Source organism: Anomaloglossus baeobatrachus, chromosome 11 (assembly GCF_048569485.1).
Source record: "Anomaloglossus baeobatrachus isolate aAnoBae1 chromosome 11, aAnoBae1.hap1, whole genome shotgun sequence".
NCBI lineage: Eukaryota > Metazoa > Chordata > Amphibia > Anura > Aromobatidae > Anomaloglossus > Anomaloglossus baeobatrachus.
The window spans coordinates 134,786,913-134,807,877 of NC_134363.1; the positions used below are offsets into that span (position 1 = coordinate 134,786,913).

The window sequence follows — 20,965 nt, forward strand, 5'->3', positions numbered from 1 at the left end:
CATGGATGTTGTAGTATCATGACTTTGTACTATACTACAGCAGTGTCAGACCATTCTCAAACTACCGTACTTATGGCAGACACGGCTGGAACATCTTGGGTATCATCAGATCATTTTTAGTCCAATAAGTATGGGATAAGCCTTAAATTATCTGGGTGACCAGGTGACAGAAAATGCAGCCCCATTAGAACCAGCATGGCTGACCATGATGGCGTTCAGACAGCTACTTGAAGGTGAAAGTTTGAAGCTCAGGGTCTAAAGAGGGTTCTTTTGCCTAGACAAGCCTTAAATTATCTGGCTGATCAGGTGACCGAAAATGCAGCCCCATTAGAATCAGTATGGCTGACAATGATGGTGGTCAGACAGCTACTTGAAGGTGAAAGTTTGAAGCTCCGGGTCTGCAGAGGGTTATTTCGCCTAGACAAGCCTTAAATTATCTGGGTGACTAGGTGACAGAAAATACAGCCCCATTAGAACCAGTATGGCTGACCATGATGGCGGTCAGACAGCTACTTGAAGGTGAAAGTTTGATGCTCAGGGTCTAAAGAGGGTTCTTTCACTTAGACATTGGGGAGCTCATTTATGGTTAGAGTCATGCTTTATTGTCTATCACTTTCTCACATCTACAGGAAATCCCTTATGTAAGTGGAATAACGCACCTCGAAGCAGATCTGTCTAAAAGTCATCAAGAGTCATCAAATGTCGACCATCTACAAGAGCTCGTATTTTCTCCTGTCCATGCCCCTATTGTGGCTATGGGAACTCAGACTGGAAGGTAAGAATAAAGCCTACCTCTTCTGGCAATAATGTGTGTATATAGTCACCATTTCTGTTTTGAAATGTGGCCCAGTTCAGCTCAGGACAGTTACAATATGCGGAGATCAAGACTGGTGGATGTCTGTCATGTGGTGTTTGGTTCCACACTCGAGGAGTGCTCTGTTCACATTTTAGAGTCTGACAGGCAACCTGACGTCTCTTAGTTGCTCAGCCTGAGCCAGGCGTCGGCTGATTCATTTCCACTGCTTCCCAGCCCTGTAGGAGGAAATTCTTGTGGATTTGTGTGTGGCATCTAGGAGCAGGTTGCTAATTATCACCCACAGCTGTCTATTTCCTATTTAAGGTATAGGAGCCTGTGTTTCTGAGCCGATAATAGCTTCAGCTTAGCTCCAGCGATTCCGGTCTTTGTGGTGCTCCAGTTCTTGGTGATCTGTAGTTGCTATTTTGAGTAGTGTGGAAGTTTCCCTGTTGTGCATTAACTTCCTTCCTTTTTCTTTATTCCCCTGCACATGTATTTTCTCTCCTTTGTGTTTGAGTGCAGTGTGTACAAGTTCCCATTCTCCTTTGTCTGTGTCATTTCTGTAGGGTTTTATTATTGGGTTTCCAGCCCGCCCCAAGGGTGGAAGAAAAGGGGAGTAAGATCAGGGCTCGGTAAGGAGTCAGGGGGCTGAGATCTGGCTACCATCAAGCCTACCTCTGAGATATGTGACAGAACCGGGTCTGAAGTCTGAGGGCCAGCCCTGGGGCCCCTGTTCTGCAATGTCACTCTACACCAGTCTCCGTCACAGTGTCATATAATGTGTGACTGGGTAAAGTTGGCCATGCACATTAGTTAGGATCTGCTGACAATTTGTGTATGAGAGCAGCTCAGCTCTCCCCTGATGTCTGCAGCTGGAGAAACAAGGATCAAGCATGTTGTATTTTCACATGTTTGATCATTTTCTGCCCTGAAAATAAGCTGTAGTTCCAACCCTTCCAATACTATGACAATGTGGGTGGTGTAGTTTTTGAGCTTCTGAGACCTGGCTATTAGGAGAGTAACTAAGAACTCTGCTCATTAGATACACTGACACTTGCTATATACCTTGGACAACAGATAGCACAGTATACTAAAAGAACTGTTTACTGGACCATGTTTTAAAAGGAATCTATCACTAGGATCAACCCTCCAAAGCCTTCTATCTGGGCATACAGTTCAGAGGAAGCTGAATAAAATGACACCTTGATATCTGTGATCCCATATCTTATTCCAGAGCTTTCTTCTTTTTTCTCAATATGTAAATGAGCTGTTAAGATCTATGGGCGGGACATAGATCTCCCTGAGAATCTGCCTACACAGCTTATTATAAGGAGGCCTTACCAGTGTGAGACATGTAATGACTGACAGTCTGCTCTCCTGATCTACATGCCTCACACTGGTAACACCTCCTTATAATAATCTCTGGAGGCAGATTCTCAGGGAGATCTATGTCCGGCCCATAGATCTTAACAGCTCATTTACATAAGAAAAATGGTATTAGCAGTGTGAGATATGTAATGACTAACAGTCTGCTCTCCAGATCTACATATCTCACACTGGTGACGCCTCCTTACAGTAATCTCTGGAGGATTATTCTCAGGGAGATCTATGTCCGGCCCATAGATCTTAACAGCTCATTTACATATTAAGAAAAACAGATTACTCTGTAATAAGACATCGGATCGCAGATATCAAGGGATCATTTTATTCAGGTTTCTGTGACCTGTATGACCATATAGACGGCTATAAGGGTTGACAGATTTACTTTAATGGCATGGAAGTGGCAGACATTAGTTATTTTTTTTATCATCTACACATTGAATGTGATTTTTAATGGCGGACCAACTATTTCATGTATTATTGATGCATCATGTGCCTGTCGAACTTCCATATAATCAGTGGTGACCCAGCAGAATAATCATGGCTATGGATGTTCAATTTTGAGACCCGCTACTCTATGAAAGTGCTGCTGGATGTCATTTGAGTTCAGGCTTCCATATTACTTTTGATAAAGTTTTCGTAATGGCCGTGTAATTCTGAGTCTGTGTACCTGGGGGGAGGGGAGATGTGCAGGAACGTACCGAAAGCAGAAATAGCAGCTGCCATGTGTTCCTACAGATTTCCAAGGATAGTGACTGTCTGAACTAGCATTGTGTGTGTGTATACATGAGCTCCACTGCACAATGCCACATTACAATATGTACAAGGTTATTCTAATGTTTCCAAAGGAGGGGGTCATTTGTGTCTTTATCCCTGAACAGAAAGGTTTGTCTGACTAGGGATGAGAATTACAATGAATGTGTCATTAGAAAATGACTGATTCTGTAAATCAAGTTTAGTTTAGAGATGAGCAGATCAGGCAACATTTCAGGAGAGGAGCAAAGAAAACGAAGAGGTGAGTAGAAGTCATTTTTTTTTGTAATGACAATGTGGATATCAAACCAGGAAATGTTGTGCACCCCGGAAATACACCAATCAAACAAGCAATATTAATTTCTCAATGCAACTAATACAGCAAGTGGTTTCTCTAAACTGCACACAAAATGCAACTTTTATTAATTACTCAACTCTCAGAATTAGCGCGTTTAGTACTATCCATCCATCCACCTATCTATCTATCTTCTATCTATCCATCCATCCACCTATCTATCTATCTTCTATCTATCCATCCATCTTCTATCTATATTTATCCATCCATGCACTCATCTATCTATCCCTCCATCTATTTTCTATCCATCCATCTATCTATTCATCCATCCACCTGTCTATCTATCTATCTATCTATCTACCTATCTATCTATCCCTCCATCTATTTTCTATCCATCCATCTATCTATTCATCCATCCACCTATCTATCTATCCCTCTATCTCTCTATCTATCTATCTATCCATTCACCCATCTATATATTTTCTATGTATCCATCCACCCATCTATCTATTTATCTTCTATCCATTCATCCACCATTACTTTCTCTTCATGGTTACTTCTACAGCAGTTTTTGTTCTCTTCCATTTATTAATTTCTAAGAAGATGAATAAAAGAAACTATTTATGGAAACTGTCCACGGATTTCCTTCCCGTACTCCGGCCATTCATCATCTGCCATAGATAACATTAAAGGGAAGGAAAGCAGAATAAGGTGATAAATTATGTGTTTATCTCACTCAGACATTTACACCCTGGTAAAGCTTGTGTTGGAGTCCTGCCATCGGCCTGACTGCATATGTCGGCTTTATGTTAATGGTCCTCTTATGGAAAAGTTATGGTATTTTGATATGTGACTGTGGAGAGTGGCTCGGTGCATAAAAAAGTTTTCAAACTTTTGCACTGAGCACATGGATTTGATAATTAATTTTGTGCCTGAAGTTGCCCCACAGCCCTATTCAACCACACTTGTGGCTTTGGTTTAGACCTTGTCTACATTGGGGACCCATAGGTACTCTTTTCACAATCTAGAGCCTGGGAAGTGGTGGACACCCATCTGTAGGTTGAGTGGTGGACACCCATCTGTAGGTTGAGTGGTGGACAGCCATCTGTAGGTTGAGTGGTGGACACCCACCTGTAGGTTGAATGGTGGACACCCACCTGTAGGTTGAGTGGTGCACTCCCATCTGTAGGTACCATCTGTAGGTTGAGTTTTGTACACCTATTTGTAGGTCGAGTGGTGAACACCCATCTGTAGGGTGAGTGGTGGACACCCATCTGTAGGGTGAGTGGTGGACACCCATCTGTAGGGTGAGTGGTGGACAGCCATCTGTAGGTTGAGTGGTGGACAGCCATCTGTAGGTTGAGTGGTGGACAGCCATCTGTAGGTTGAGTGGTGGACAGCCATCTGTAGGTTGAGTGGTGGACAGCCATCTGTAGGTTGAGTGGTGGACACCCATCTGTAGGTTGAGTGGTGGACACCCATCTGTAGGTTGAGTGGTGGACACCCATCTGTAGGTTGAGTGGTGGACACCCATCTGTAGGTTGAGTGGTGGACACCCATCTGTAGGTTGAGTGGTGGACACCCATCTGTAGGGTGAGTGGTGGACACCCATCTGTAGGGTGAGTGGTGGACACCCATCTGTAGGTTGAGTGGTGGACACCCATCTGTAGGTTGAGTGGTGGACAGCCATCTGTAGGTTGAGTGGTGGACAGCCATCTGTAGGTTGAGTGGTGGACAGCCATCTCTAGCTTGAGTGGTGGACAGCCATCTGTAGGTTGAGTGGTGGACAGCCATCTGTAGGTTGAGTGGTGGACAGCCATCTGTAGGTTGAGTGGTGGACACCCATCTGTAGGTTGAGTGGTGGACAACCATCTGTAGGTTGAGTGGTGGACACCCATCTGTAGGTTGAGTGGTGGACAGCCATCTGTAGGTTGAGTGGTGGACACCCACCTGTAGGTTGACTGGTGGACACCCACCTGTAGGTTGAGTGGTGCACTCCCATCTGTAGGTACCATCTGTAGGTTGAGTTTTGGACACCTATTTGTAGGTCGAGTGGTGAACACCCATCTGTAGGTTGAGTGGTGGACACCCATCTGTAGGTTGAGTGGTGGGCACCCATCTGTAGGTTGAGTGGTGGACACACCCATCTGTAGGTTGAGTGGTGGACACCCATCTGTAGGGTGAGTGGTGGACACCCATCTGTAGGGTGAGTGGTGGACACCCATCTGTAGGGTGAGTGGTGCACACCCATCTGTAGGTTGAGTGGTGGACAGCCATCTGTAGGTTGAGTGGTGGACAGCCATCTGTAGGTTGAGTGGTGGACAGCCATCTGTAGGTTGAGTGGTGGACAGCCATCTGTAGGTTGAGTGGTGGACAGCCATCTGTAGGTTGAGTGGTGGGCACCCATCTGTAGGTTGAGTGGTGGACACACCCATCTGTAGGTTGAGTGGTGGACACCCATCTGTAGGGTGAGTGGTGGACACCCATCTGTAGGGTGAGTGGTGGACACCCATCTGTAGGTTGAGTGGTGGACACCCATCTGTAGGTTGAGTGGTGGACAGCCATCTGTAAGTTGAGTGGTGGACACCCATCTGTAGGTTGAGTGGTGGACACCCATCTGTAGGTTGAGTGGTGGACAGCCATCTGTAGGTTGAGTGGTGGACAGCCATCTGTAGGTTGAGTGGTGGACAGCCATCTGTTGGTTGAGTGGTGGACAGCCATCTGTAGGTTGAGTGGTGGGCACCCATCTGTAGGTTGAGTGGTGGACACACCCATCTGTAGGTTGAGTGGTGGACACACCCATCTGTAGGTTGAGTGGTGGACACCCATCTGTAGGGTGAGTGGTGGACACCCATCTGTAGGGTGAGTGGTGGACACCCATCTGTAGGGTGAGTGGTGGACACCCATCTGTAGGGTGAGTGGTGGACACCCATCTGTAGGTTGAGTGGTGGACAGCCATCTGTAGGTTAAGTGGTGGACAGCCATCTGTAGGTTGAGTGGTGGACACCCATATGTAGGTTGAGTGGTGGACACCCATCTGTAGGGTGAGTGGTGGACACCCATCTGTAGGGTGAGTGGTGGACACCCATCTGTAGGGTGAGTGGTGGACACCCATCTGTAGGTTGAGTGGTGGACAGCCATCTGTAGGTTGAGTGGTGGACAGCCATCTGTAGGTTGAGTGGTGGACAGCCATCTGTAGGTTGAGTGGTGGACAGCCATCTGTAGGTTGAGTGGTGGACAGCCATCTGTAGGTTGAGTGGTGGACACCCATCTGTAGGTTGAGTGGTGGACACCCATCTGTAGGTTGAGTGGTGGACACCCATCTGTAGGTTGAGTGGTGGACACCCATCTGTAGGTTGAGTGGTGGACACCCATCTGTAGGGTGAGTGGTGGACACCCATCTGTAGGGTGAGTGGTGGACACCCATCTGTAGGGTGAGTGGTGGACAGCCATCTGTAGGGTGAGTGGTGGACAGCCATCTGTAGGTTGAGTGGTGGACAGCCATCTGTAGGTTGAGTGGTGGACACCCATCTGTAGGGTGAGTGGTGGAGACCCATCTGTAGGTTGAGTGGTGGACAGCCATCTGTAGGTTGAGTGGTGGACAGCCATCTGTAGGTTGAGTGGTGGACAGCCATCTGTAGGTTGAGTGGTGGACAGCCATCTGTAGGTTGAGTGGTGGACAGCCATCTGTAGGTTGAGTGGTGGACAGCCATCTGTAGGTTGAGTGGTGGACAGCCATCTGTAGGTTGAGTGGTGGACAGCCATCTGTAGGTTGAGTGGTGGACACCCATCTGTAGGTTGAGTGGTGGACACCCATCTGTAGGTTGAGTGGTGGACACCCACCTGTAGGTTGACTGGTGGACACCCACCTGTAGGTTGACTGGTGGACACCCACCTGTAGGTTGAGTGGTGCACTCCCATCTGTAGGTACCATCTGTAGGTTGAGTTTTGGACACCTATTTGTAGGTCGAGTGGTGAACACCCATCTGTAGGTTGAGTGGTGGACACCCATCTGTAGGTTGAGTGGTAGGCACCCATCTGTAGGTTGAGTGGTGGACACACCCATCTGTAGGTTGAGTGGTGGACACCCATCTGTAGGGTGAGTTGTGGACACTCATCTGTAGGGTGAGTGGTGGACACCCATCTGTAAGTTGAGTGGTGGACACCCATCTGTAGGTTGAGTGGTGGACAGCCATCTGTAGGTTGAGTGGTGGACAGCCATCTGTAGGTTGAGTGGTGGGCACCCATCTGTAGGTTGAGTGGTGGACACACCCATCTGTAGGTTGAGTGGTGGACACACCCATCTGTAGGTTGAGTGGTGGACACCCATCTGTAGGGTGAGTGGTGGACACCCATCTGTAGGGTGAGTGGTAGGCACCCATCTGTAGGTTGAGTGGTGGACACACCCATCTGTAGGTTGAGTGGTGGACACCCATCTGTAGGGTGAGTGGTGGACACCCATCTGTAGGGTGAGTGGTGGACACCCATCTGTAAGTTGAGTGGTGGACACCCATCTGTAGGTTGAGTGGTGGACAGCCATCTGTAGGTTGAGTGGTGGACAGCCATCTGTAGGTTGAGTGGTGGGCACCCATCTGTAGGTTGAGTGGTGGACACACCCATCTGTAGGTTGAGTGGTGGACACACCCATCTGTAGGTTGAGTGGTGGACACCCATCTGTAGGGTGAGTGGTGGACACCCATCTGTAGGGTGAGTGGTGGACACCCATCTGTAGGTTGAGTGGTGGACACCCATCTGTAGATTGAGTGGTGGACAGCCATCTGTAGGTTGAGTGGTGGGCACCCATCTGTAGGGTGAGTGGTGGACACCCATCTGTAAGTTGAGTGGTGGACACCCATCTGTAGGTTGGAATGGTGGACAGCCATCTGTAGGTTGAGTGGTGGACAGCCATCTGTAGGTTGAGTGGTGGACAGCCATCTGTAGGTTGAGTGGTGGACAGCCATCTGTAGGGTGAGTGGTGGACACCCATCTGTAGGGTGAGTGGTGGACACCCATCTGTAGGTTGAGTGGTGGACACCCATCTGTAGGTTGAGTGGTGGACACCCATCTGTAGGTTGAGTGGTGGACAGCCATCTGTAGGTTGAGTGGTGGGCACCCATCTGTAGGGTGAGTGGTGGACACCCATCTGTAGGTTGAGTGGTGGACAGCCATCTGTAGGTTGGAATGGTGGACAGCCATCTGTAGGTTGAGTGGTGGACAGCCATCTGTAGGTTGAGTGGTGGACACCCATCTGTAGGTTGAGTGGTGGACACCCATCTGTAGGTTGAGTGGTGGACACCCATCTGTAGGTTGAGTGGTGGACACCCATCTGTAGGTTGAGTGGTGGACACCCATCTGTAGGTTGAGTGGTGGACAGCCATCTGTAGGTAGGTTGAGTGGTGGACACCCACCTGTAGGTTGACTGGTGGACACCCACCTGTAGGTTGAGTGGTGCACTCCCATCTGTAGGTACCATCTGTAGGTTGAGTTTTGGGCACCTATTTGTAGGTCGAGTGGTGAACACCCATCTGTAGGTTGAGTGGTGGACACCCATCTGTAGGTTGAGTGGTGGGCACCCATCTGTAGGTTGAGTGGTGGACACACCCATCTGTAGGTTGAGTGGTGGACACACCCATCTGTAGGTTGAGTGGTGGACACCCATCTGTAGGGTGAGTGGTGGACACCCATCTGTAGGTTGAGTGGTGGACACCCATCTGTAGGTTGAGTGGTGGACAGCCATCTGTAGGTTGAGTGGTGGACAGCCATCTGTAGGTTGAGTGGTGGACAGCCATCTGTAGGTTGAGTGGTGGACAGCCATCTGTTGGTTGAGTGGTGGACACCCATCTGTAGGTTGAGTGGTGGACACCCATCTGTAGGGTGAGTGGTGGACACCCATCTGTAGGGTGAGTGGTGGACACCCATCTGTAGGTTGAGTGGTGGACAGCCATCTGTAGGTTGAGTGGTGGACAGCCATCTGTAGGTTGAGTGGTGGACAGCCATCTGTAGGTTGAGTGGTGGACAGCCATCTGTAGGTTGAGTGGTGGACAGCAATCTGTAGGGTGAGTGGTGGACACCCATCTGTAGGGTGAGTGGTGGACACCCATCTGTATGTTGAGTGGTGGACACCCATCTGTAGGTTGAGTGGTGGACAGCCATCTGTAGGTTGAGTGGTGGACAGCCATCTGTAGGTTGAGTGGTGGACAGCCATCTGTAGGTTGAGTGGTGGACACCCATCTGTAGGTTGAGTGGTGGACACCCATCTGTAGGTTGAGTGGTGGACACCCATCTGTAGGTTGAGTGGTGGACACCCATCTGTAGGGTGAGTGGTGGACACCCATCTGTAGGGTGAGTGGTGGACACCCACCTGTATGTTGACTGGTGGACACCCACCTGTAGGTTGAGTGGTGCACTCCCATCTGTAGGTACCATCTGTAGGTTGAGTTTTGGACACCTATTTGTAGGTCGAGTGGTGAACACCCATCTGTAGGTTGAGTGGTGCACTCCCATCTGTAGGTACCATCTGTAGGTTGAGTGGTGGACACCCATCTGTAGGTTGAATGGTGGACACCCATCTGTAGGTTGAGTGGTGGACACCCATCTGTAGGTTGAGTGGTGGAAACCCATCTGTAGGTTGAGTGGTGGACACCCATCAGTAGGTTTGTTGCCCAGACACGAGATCTCTTTTTCGACCTACCCATAATTATGCACACTCGACTTTACCGAAAGTACATTTTTTTTTTCCAAATGGATCCGAGCCATTGCCAGACCCTAGAAATCCAAATTGTTAAATTTGTCTTTCCCCCAACATGTGCCATTAAAGGGTTGTTAGATGGTGCCCATACCCAACACACCATTGTCTGATCCTGGCAAGGTTGATGGTTCGGCCAGTATTACTCTGGTGTGTACCGGACACTTTATGACTAATGTCACCCATCAGACGGCAGAGGTGGAGGTTGCAATTACTGACGTTGTCACCAGCCCTTTGGACCCCGAAGTAAACATGGCTGCAAGCACTGGTGGCAGAATGAGGATTACATGTAGCACCAGGGAATATTGGCAACAGGTGGACTGGGCATATTATTGGGTTATGACTAATTCCCATCCCCTTTCTCTCTTCCAGCACCACGTCTGTCCTGTCTCGAGCCGCCTTGGCACGTCTTCACTCAGCTGGATTCCCTGAAATTAGTGACTGCAATAATGAGGTAGCGGAAGTGGTTGATCCATCAAGTCCGGTGAACTTTAATCCCCAGAGGGAAGAAGCGGATTATCTCCAGTGTAATGAAATCATCCTGCAGTTTCTTGCCTTCAGCAGGTGAGAGGCGACATCCTTGGGCGTCTTGTCTGATGAGTGCACTTTTCTTGAGTCTGACGAGCCGTCTCATGCATATGGAGCTGGTGACAGCGCGGTGATCCGGACATTGATTCATCATACAGGGGTGGCGTTCATCGGTGGCTGGGTTATTTATCATCTGCAGGCCTGACTTTAGCGAACCAGCCATGAAGTATCACACCGCTGTCCACCTACATGTGTGTATCCCATGAAAGCATTATTCCCATCTTCATAAATGGGTATTGTCAGATAGTTCTAGCAAAAACAACCACTTTTGCAATTTGCTGCTTATTAAAATTTATAACCGTTCTTAAAATATTAACACATTTCTTTTGTTTACAGCTCGTTGCCTTGGAGACCGACCATCGCGACTATACACAGCAAAAGCAAACAAGATTTTAGGGTGTATAAAAAGAGAGATTAGATCCCGTGATCCCAACGTATTGTTACCCCTCTATAAATCACTTGTAAGGCCACATCTGGAATACGGGATCCAGTTTTGGACTCCACATTTTAAAAAGGACATTCAGAAGTTAGAGTCAGTTCAAAGGCGGTAACTAGACTATTACAAGGAATGGAGGCCGCCCGTATGATGAGAGGTTGAAAAACTTAGAAATGTTTAGCTTAGAAAAAAGACGTCTCAGAGAAGATCTCATTTATATGTATAAATACATGTGTGGTCAATATAAAGGACTGGCACATGACTTATTCCTTCCAAAGACAATACTAAGGACCAGGGGGCACTCACTGCGAGTGGAAGAAAAGAGATTCCGGCAGCTAAATAGGAAAGGGTTCTTTACAGTTAGAGCAGTCAGACTGTGGAATGCCCTAACACAAGAGGTAGTAATGGCAGACACTATAACTGCTTTTACAAAAGGGCTGGATGATTTCCTCAGTACACACAACATTGTTGGCTAAATGACTTAGTGACAAAATCTAGAACTGGTGGAGAAGGTTGAACTAGATGGACCGGAGGCTTTTTTTCAACCTATGTAACATGTGCAATCTTTACATTGTTACATCGGTTGAAAAATGCCCCCGGTCCATCTAGTTCAAACCTTCCTCCACCAATGATACATTTCATCACTAAATCATTTATAACTGAGAATGTTGTGTACTGAGGAAATCATCCAGCCCTGATATAAAAGCTGATATATTATCAGCCATTACTACCTCTTGTGGTCGGCATTCCACAGTCTGACTGCTCTAACTGTAAAGAACCCTTTCCTATTTAGCTGTCGGAATTGCCTTTCTTCTGCCCCCCCTGGTGTTTCGTATTGTCTTTAGAAGGAAAAAGTCATGTGCCAGTGCTTTGTATTGACCACACATGTAGTTAAAAACTCTTTTCTATTGAGCTTGTATGTACTGTTTTGAACGCCAGAATCACTATAGGGCACTGTTGCCTCCTAACCCCGGCCAGCTTACATGCTAGACAACAACAGTGGTCGGTCTCCTAGGCAACCGGCTATAAACAAAAGAAGAGTTTATTAACCCAAGGACGGCTGAAAATTTAAATAAGCAGTTAATTGCAAAAGTGCTTGTTTTTACAAGAATTATCTGACAATTTCAACCTATGGAAATGGGAATAACCTATTAAATCATCTTATGATGGCAAAGATGGAACCAAAAATATAGAATAATAAGAGCTTTAAAAGAGAATCGGTCACCTCTCCTGACATCTTTTATTAAATAACAGTTCTGTATTTTTTTTTTTTAATCAACTCTTTTCCTCTGTTGTTCCTCCTGGAAATATATCCATACGTTAACAGCTGGATGTTTCCATTCCTCATGTAGTGGGGTCTGTGTCTACGCAGATGACAATATCCAATCACTATTGTCAGTGCCAGACTCACCCATTGATTTGGGATTCTAATGCTTAGTTGTCAATATGTTTGTATTTTTCCAGGAGGAATAATGGAGAGTTCTCAGAAAAGATAAACTATAATTATTTCACAGAGAATATATACATTTACTCTAAAATAAAATTAAAATCAGTAATAAATATAGATTTTTTTTAAATAGTTTTTTATTTTAATCTGTAGACATGATATATTATAGAATCTTTAGTATCTTTTAGGTTTTCTTATATAAACCTTTTTCCCAGTTCTAATAATTTGTTTTTTTCTAATGCTCTGGCTTTTTTTTTTTTTTGACAGCAGGAATTTGTTATCAGGTTCCTTTAATAAATGCCGTAAACCCTGATTTAATGTGAACAGAGCCTAAGCTGAGTTGCTTTTCAGGAGCCTGCAAAAGCTGGGTGAAATACAAGTGCATGTCAATAAATTAGATTGTAATCAAAAAGTTAATTTATTGCAGTAATTCAATTCAAAAAGGGAAACTCATATTATATAGAGTCATTACACACAGAGGGATCTATTTCTATATATTATATAGTCATTACACACAGAGGGATCTATTTATATATATTATATAGAGTCATTACACACAGAGGGATCTATTTCTATATATTATATAGAGTCATTACACACAGAGGGATCTATTCCTATATATTATATAGAGTAATTACACACAGAGTGATCTATTCCTATATATTATATAGAGTCATTACACACAGAGGGATCTATTCCTATATATTATATAGAGTCATTACACACAGAGGGATCTATTTCTATATATTATATAGAGTCATTACACACAGAGTGATCTATTCCTATATATTATATAGAGTAATTACACACAGAGTGATCTATTCCTATATATTATATAGAGTCATTACACACAGAGGGATCTATTTCTATATATTATATAGAGTCATTACACACAGAGTGATCTATTCCTATATATTATATAGAGTAATTACACACAGAGTGATCTATTCCTATATATTATATAGAGTCATTACACACAGAGGGATCTATTCCTATATATTATATAGAGTCATTACACACAGAGGGATCTATTTCCATATATTATATAGAGTCATTACACACAGAGGGATCTATTTCTATATATTATATAGAGTCATTACACACAGAGGGATCTATTTCTATATATTATATAGAGTCATTACACACAGCGGGATCTATTTCCATATATTATATAGAGTCATTACACACAGAGGGATCTATTTCTATATATTATATAGAGTCATTACACACAGAGGGATCTATTTCTATATATTATATAGAGTCATTACACACAGAGGGATCTATTTCAAGTATTTATTTCTGTTAATGTTGATGATTATGGCTTGCAGCCAATGAAAACCCAAAAGTCATTATCTCAGAAAATTAGAATAATTACCACAAAACACCTGGAAAGGCTTCCTGAGAATGTAAACTAGTCCCATAGTCTGGTTCAGTAGGCTACACAATCATGGGGAAGACTGCTGACTTGACAGATGTTCAAAAGGCAGTCATTGACACACTCCACAAGGAGGGTAAGCCACAAAAGGTCATTGCTAAAGAAGCTGGCTGTTCACAGAGTGTTGTATCCAAGCATATTAACACATTACTTGCCAAATTAGAATTTTTCATTTTTTTTTTATTAAATGACAGATTTTTAATGAAAAAAAAATAGAAATTTAAGCAAAATTAATGAATGTAATGTATAAATTAAATAAATTAATTAATTTAATTAATTTTAAGCAAAATATTAGGCGTTCCAAAAAAAGGACATTGGTAGATAATAGGTTAATAGAATGTTGAGTGGAAGGAAAAAGTGTGGTAGAAAAAGGTACACAAGCAGCAACCAAGATAACCGCAGCCTTGATAGGATTGTTAAGAAAAGGCCATTCAAAAATTTGAGGGAGATTTACACAGAGTAGACGCTGCTGGAGTCAGTAACATTATGGTTTTGACACCAAATTTATTTTTTTGAGAGGAATCAACAGACCCTGTAGAAAAGTCTGCACTGTTTGGTTTGAATATTAAAGGATAATCATTATTTTATTTTTATTTATAGCGTTCTGGAAGATTTTTCCACCAATTGGCCCCAAACTCTTTACTTCACCTTCCAGTTTTACCGTTTTCTGCCGGTGACCACCCCTCGCCTGCAGCTTGTACAGATTCATTCTACTACAAAGTCGCGTTCTGATACGCCGGCCCGTCTCTTAGTTCAGGTGGACAAAAACGGCTTATTAAACCCTGGTAAGTGGGACTTATGTATAGTATTGTTTACGTATTTCTAGAATCGGAACTCATCCCCTATCCACAGGATAGGACATAACTTACTGATGTCCGGAGGTTCAACTGTTTGGGATCCACTACTATCCCTGAAAATGGGACCCTGGATCCATAAAATCCATTAAAAAGAGGCTTTGCAGACTCAGTCTATTCTGTATTCATTTTCTATGGGACTGTTGTAAGCAGCAGAGTGCTGTGCTTGTTTTTTTTTTCTTTCAGTCCCATAGACAATGACTGGAGAAAAGGTCAAATATGGCACCTCTGCACTATCCAATATGGGGTTCTTCAGAGCTCTGTTCTCAGGATCGAGGTGTTACGCTAGGTACGGGGAAATACCAAGCGAACGGCGAAAGGGAAGGGAGGGGGACCCCTGTGTCTTTGGAAGGGGGAGATGGTGACTTCCAACCAAAACCTGTCGCTGACCTTTGGGGTCCCTCACCACCCAAGATAGATGTAGAACCTATGCGCTGAGGCATATACTTGACCCTAAAATAGGCATTAGGTAAGGAGTGGATGGGATGAGCATTTAGTAAACCCCACTAAGTTCTAAAGAAGACACAGGGAGCACAAACAGGGGGAAGTGACTGAATAACATCTCCAAGAAGACTCAGGCAGAGGAACAGCAACAACAACAATGTTTCTCCAGATGATTTCAAGCCCGCTGCTTGCACTGAAGACTTGTTAAGGATATTAGAGCTATCACCAGCACAGACCAGAAGGGAATGAGAGTTTTTAAGAACACAAAAAAAAGTGCTGATGAGAAGCAGCTGAAAAGGTGAGGAACTCTGCAGGTTCCTAAAGGGAAAGGGATAAACCCCAAGCAGAGGAGAAACATAAGATGCCATATAAACCAAGCAGGAATAATAGAAGGTCAGGTGCAGTTTGAGCAGCTAAATGCTGTGACCTTATATAGCCAGACACCACAGGGCTGTCTGTAACTCGTGACACACCTGTAACACCAGGCCTCTGTTCTCTGAATTGCAGAGGTTGGACTCCAGCAAATACCATGTTTTCCCCAAAATAAGACCTACCCTGATAATAAGCCGTGGCATGATTTTACAGGATTTTTGGAGTATGCTTCAAATATAAGCCCTAGTTACAGTCAGAGCCAGCGTTAGGGGAAGTCAAATTGCACAATTTCTCAGGTCCCCACTCTTTCAGGGACCCCAACATTCTTATTCAAATGGTAAGATTGTTTAAGGACCTCTGATGACTTCACAGCCATGGGACCAAAGGTCTCTTAATTACAGGAGTCTAAAAGAACATGAACATGAGACAGGCTGGCATGCAGGACTGGGATTAGGGGGAAGGGGGAGCAAACTGGGGAATTTCATTGGGCCCCCATTCACTTAGAAGCCGCCAGTGTTTATATCCTGATCGATAGATGGATGGATAGATGGGAGGATAGATAGAGGGATAGATAGATAGATAGATAGATAGATAGATAGGAGGATAGATAGATAGATAGGTAGGTAGATAGATAGATGGATAGATAGATAGGAGGATAGATAGATAGATAGATGGATGGATAGATGGGAGGATAGATAGAGGGATAGATAGATAGGTAGGTAGATAGATAGATAGGTGGATAGATAGATAGGAGGATAGATAGATAGGAGGATAGATAGATAGATAGAAGGATAGAGGGATAGAGGGATGGATGGATGGATAGATAGATAGCTAGAGGGATAGGTAGATGGGAGGGTAGATAGATAGATAGAGGGAGAGATGGATGGATGGATAGATGGACAGATGGGAGGATAGATAGATAGATAGATAGATGGGAGGATAGATAGATGGGAGGATAGCTAGATAGATAGATAGATAGATAGATAGATAGATAGATAGGTAGATGGGAGGATAGATAGATAGATAGAAGGATAGAGGGATGGATAGATGGATGGATGGATGGATGGATGGGAGGATAGATAGATAGATAGAGGGATGGATGGATGGATAGAGGGATAGATAGATAGATAGATACTGTAGATACATGTGTTACACACAGGGTTTGGAGAGTGTGGATTGCTGCTTATGTGGAAAAAAAGAAGCTATCCCTTGAAAATAAGGCCTAGCCCATCTTTCAGGGCAAAAAATAATATAACACCCAGTCTTATTTTCGGAGAAACACGGCAGTAAGTTATCCCCTATTCTATGAATTGTAGATAACATTTGATTTTGGGAATACCCCTTTACCCTAACGTGCCTGTATGGTGGGGCTTTAACTAGAGCATCACCTGTAAAAAATGTATTTCTTAATATATTGAGACGCCATTATCGGAACGAGTGAAACCCACTATGTCTCGTTAACATGAACCACTAGATCTGGCCCTGTCCTTTTATTACCTAGAGTCATTCATTTGAATGGGGTTGCATGTAATACTCAATTTCTCCTCTAGTGGCCACTGCCGATCGCTAAGATTGCACTTATAATATAGGGGCTGTCTGCAGTGAGAGAACCCCAGCGGTGTATATCTAATTGAATCTTGTGTATATTCTACTGATAGGGTCTCCTGGATATCAGTTAACGTACACGGTGGATCCTGGAATCCTCAAGCCTGGAGAACAAAGATGGTTTCTACGTTATTTGGCTCTTCAGACCCTTCAGATAGATATTTGGGATGGCGAGTCCCTACTCCTTATTGGATCTGCTGCTGTAGAGATGAAGGTATGAATGCCATGATATGTTTGGAGGAGGAACATGACAACTACAACGGGCTCATCTTTGGGGATTTTATGTGTTATGCCAACACTAAGTAGCAAGTGTTTGTGAAGTGCAAAGAAAATGATATATAATATTCTAAATATTTAAGAAATATACCGTATTTTTCGTTCTATAAAGACACACCAGATTATAAGATGCACCCCAAATTTAGAAAAAGAAAAAAAAAAAAGGCAAAAAAATATTGGGGTTGTAAATGGTGGTCGTTTTATAATCCAGTTGTATCTTGCCAGGCGGGGTGGCAGCAGTGGTGGAGCGGGGTCACACGAGGCAGGAGCAGTGGTGGAGTAGGGTGATGCTGCGGGCGGTGAAGTGGGTGCCCCGGCCTTTCTCGCTGCGGGTGCTGTGAGGCAGAAGCCATCCAGAAAATATCAGTGGTGCGGGCTTCAAAGAAATGGTGCCTGGAGTCGGCACATGTGTAAACTGAGCTCTCAGCTCAGTGAGGAGCTAAGATCTTATCTGCGCACACACTACCTCCGGGCACAATTTTCCTTAAGTCTGCTGCAGGGACATCAATAGGCCAGAGGTGGCGCGTGCGCAGATGAGATCTCGTCTGTGATTGAGCCGAGAGCTCAATATATGCATGCACCGACTCCGGGCGCCATTTCTTTGAAGTGCACCCCTCTCCCATTTTCTGGATGGTTCCTGCCTCACCACCCGCACCTCTGCCTTACTCCTCCTCTGCCCCTGCCTCCTGTGCGCGGGGTAAACTACAACCGGATTGAAAGACGCACCTCCCATTTTCCTACCAAATTTTTGGAAGAATAGCGCATCTTATAATCCGAAAAAACACGGTTAATCAAAATAAATTGGAACATGTGTTTGTATTCAGCCCGCCTGTATTTTCTGATCCCTAAATAAAATCCTGAGTGACTAATGGCTCTAGAAATCACCTAATTAGTAAATTGAGTCCACCTGTGTGTAATTTATTCTCAGCATAACTACAGCTGTTCTGTGAAGACTTCAGAGATTTGTTTGAGAACATTAGTGATAAAACAGCATCAAGAAAACCAAGGAAAACACCTGATAGGTCAGGGATAAAGTTGTGGAGAAGAGTAAAGCTGGGTTAGGTTATAGAAAAATAGCCCATGTGCTGAACATCTAACAGAGTGCTGTTCAATCCATCATCCAAATATGAAAGGAGCATGACACAGCTGCAAACCTACCAAGATATGGCTGTCTACCTAAACTGACATCCCAAGCAAGAATAGCGCTACATTTCAGCACAATGCAAGTGAATGCCATCAGCTTGTTAGCCACAAGGTACTCCGACTAAAACAAGTCACAAAAATCCAGCTGCTTCTGACAGTTTGCAGTTAATCACCCCCATTAGCTGTGGTGTAGCGGCAGCATGCTTGGCCGTGCAACCTGTGCTGTGGCCAATGTCACTGTGTAGCCCCTGCCTAAGAGGCTTATGCGGGCTTTACACGAGACGATATATTGTGCGATATGTCGTCAGGGTCACGGTTTTCGTGACGCACATCCAGCATTATACACAACGTCGTCTCGTGTGACACCTCCGAGCGACGCAGTATCGCTCACAAATCGTGAGTCGTGTACTCGTCTTTAACTTTCATAATATCGTTTATTTTCATGGGTTCAGGTTGTTCATTGTTTCCGTGGCATCACATGCTGCTCCGTGTGACACCACGGGAACGATGAACACAGCGTACCTGCGTCCCACGGCACCTGCCGGCTTAATGGAAGGAAGGAGGTGGGCGGGATGTTTACATCCCGCTCATCTCCGCCCCTCCGCTTCTATTGGCCGGCTGCTGCGTGACGTCGCTGTGACGCTGAACGTCCCTCCCACTTCAGGAAGAGGATGTTCGTCGCCCACAGCGAGGTCGTTCGGAAGGTAAGTGCGTATGACGGGGGTTAAACGAGTTTGTGCGCCTTGGGCAGCAATTTGCCCGTGACGCAAAAACGACGGGGGCGGGTACGATCGCTCGTACTATCGCACGATAGATCGACTCATGTAAAGCAGGCTTTAGAAAAACATCTAGAAAAAGCGACACTCCTGTCACCAGGTTGTGTCTGGTACTGCAGCTCATTTGTGTTGGATTGATGTCCAATACCACAATGAATCTGTGGAGAGGGGTAGCAATGTTTCTTGCGTAAAACAGCCATGTTCTTGTAATGCTAGAAAAATTGCTGGCACTTCCTAATCTCATAGTCTGAACTAGTGCACACTGAACAGGACATACAATATCTAAAATAACAGTTTCAATCAAGTAAAGGGAAGGAGAAAAAGTTCAGCTTGGACAAGAGAGGCATAGCAATTAGAGTAGGACCCAGATGACAGTTCCACCTTGACGTGGTAACTGGGCACAAGTAAATCTGGCCACCTTTATTTGTAATCTGGACGTATACTAATTCCTTCTATTAATTATCATCATATACATCTCTATATGTAACTGGAAATGAATCATCCGAATCTCATTGTGGGTAAGAAAAATGAAACGCAGCAAAAGATAGCTGCCTCCTTTATGGATGCGTAACTCAATGCCTTTCCTTAAGGTGCAGAGGGTTTGCATTTCTTATTACTTTTATTTTGTTCGAAGTAGCAAGAAAAAGACAGTTTTACTGGTCTAAGAAAATGAGATTCCTGGGAGGATAAACAAGGAAAGTTCCTCTGCTACTTGCAAATAGCGGTGGAACTCCTCGTAAATTTACATTTGTTTGTCATAAAGCATACAACCTTAATATGACATATATATGGGCTTATATAGGATGTACCTACATGTATGGGATCTAGGCATACGTATTAATCATATTGGTAAGATGTGTGCACCCATATGCCATGCATGTATTACCCTGTACTGGACATATACAGTGTGTCCGCCCATATCCTGTCCACCGCCATGAACTTGAGAACGGCGGCAGCTATAGGCATAGAAGTGGTGTCTAGGTATAGTAAAGTAGCCATGCGCTACGCAATGAAACGACCTATTGCGCCACCTGGTGGAAAACAACGGAGTTGGCATTTTTATCTCGAAAATGGAACGAGATAGAGAAAAAAAGTGAATTACAAAGTTGTAGGGCATCATCAATTCAATACGAATCGACACCTTGCATACAGAAATGCTATGATTAGAACGTGTAAAACTCACAAGGCTGCGGACGTGAAGCGATACCTCATGGAGACCTTCCTACAAGTCATTGGGTATGGTGGCTGTGTGGAGTGGCCTCCACGCTCACCTGACCTGACCCCATTGGACTTCTTTCTGTGAGGTCACATCAAACAGCAGGTGTATGCGACCCCTCCACCAACATTGCAGGACCTACGACGACGTATCACAGATTCTTGTGCAAACGTGTCACCTACCATATTACACAACGTGCAGCAAGATACAGTATGCTGTCCAGAGTCCAGATGTGCATTGCGCTATATGCGTGACCAGCATTCAATGTTTTGGGGGAATCATGGGTTTGATATCATAGCATTTCTTTATGCAAGGTGTCGATTCGTAGTGAATTGATGATGCCCTACAACTTTGTAATTCATTTGTTTTCTCTATCTCGTTCCGTTTTCGAGATAAAAATGCTA

The 20,965-nt window shown here is 44.7% G+C and overlaps 1 protein-coding gene across 1 annotated transcript in view; it reads left to right on the forward strand.

Annotated features, from left to right (window-relative positions):
* Positions 1-20,965, forward strand: part of NPHP4 (nephrocystin 4) — a 355,418-nt gene that overhangs the window by 235,060 nt on the left and 99,393 nt on the right. The window contains exons 14-17 of the mRNA XM_075328429.1: positions 630-775; positions 10,342-10,533; positions 14,476-14,660; positions 17,204-17,364. Of these exons, the coding sequence (XP_075184544.1) occupies positions 630-775; positions 10,342-10,533; positions 14,476-14,660; positions 17,204-17,364 (684 nt within the window). The remainder of the gene's footprint in view (positions 1-629; positions 776-10,341; positions 10,534-14,475; positions 14,661-17,203; positions 17,365-20,965) is intronic.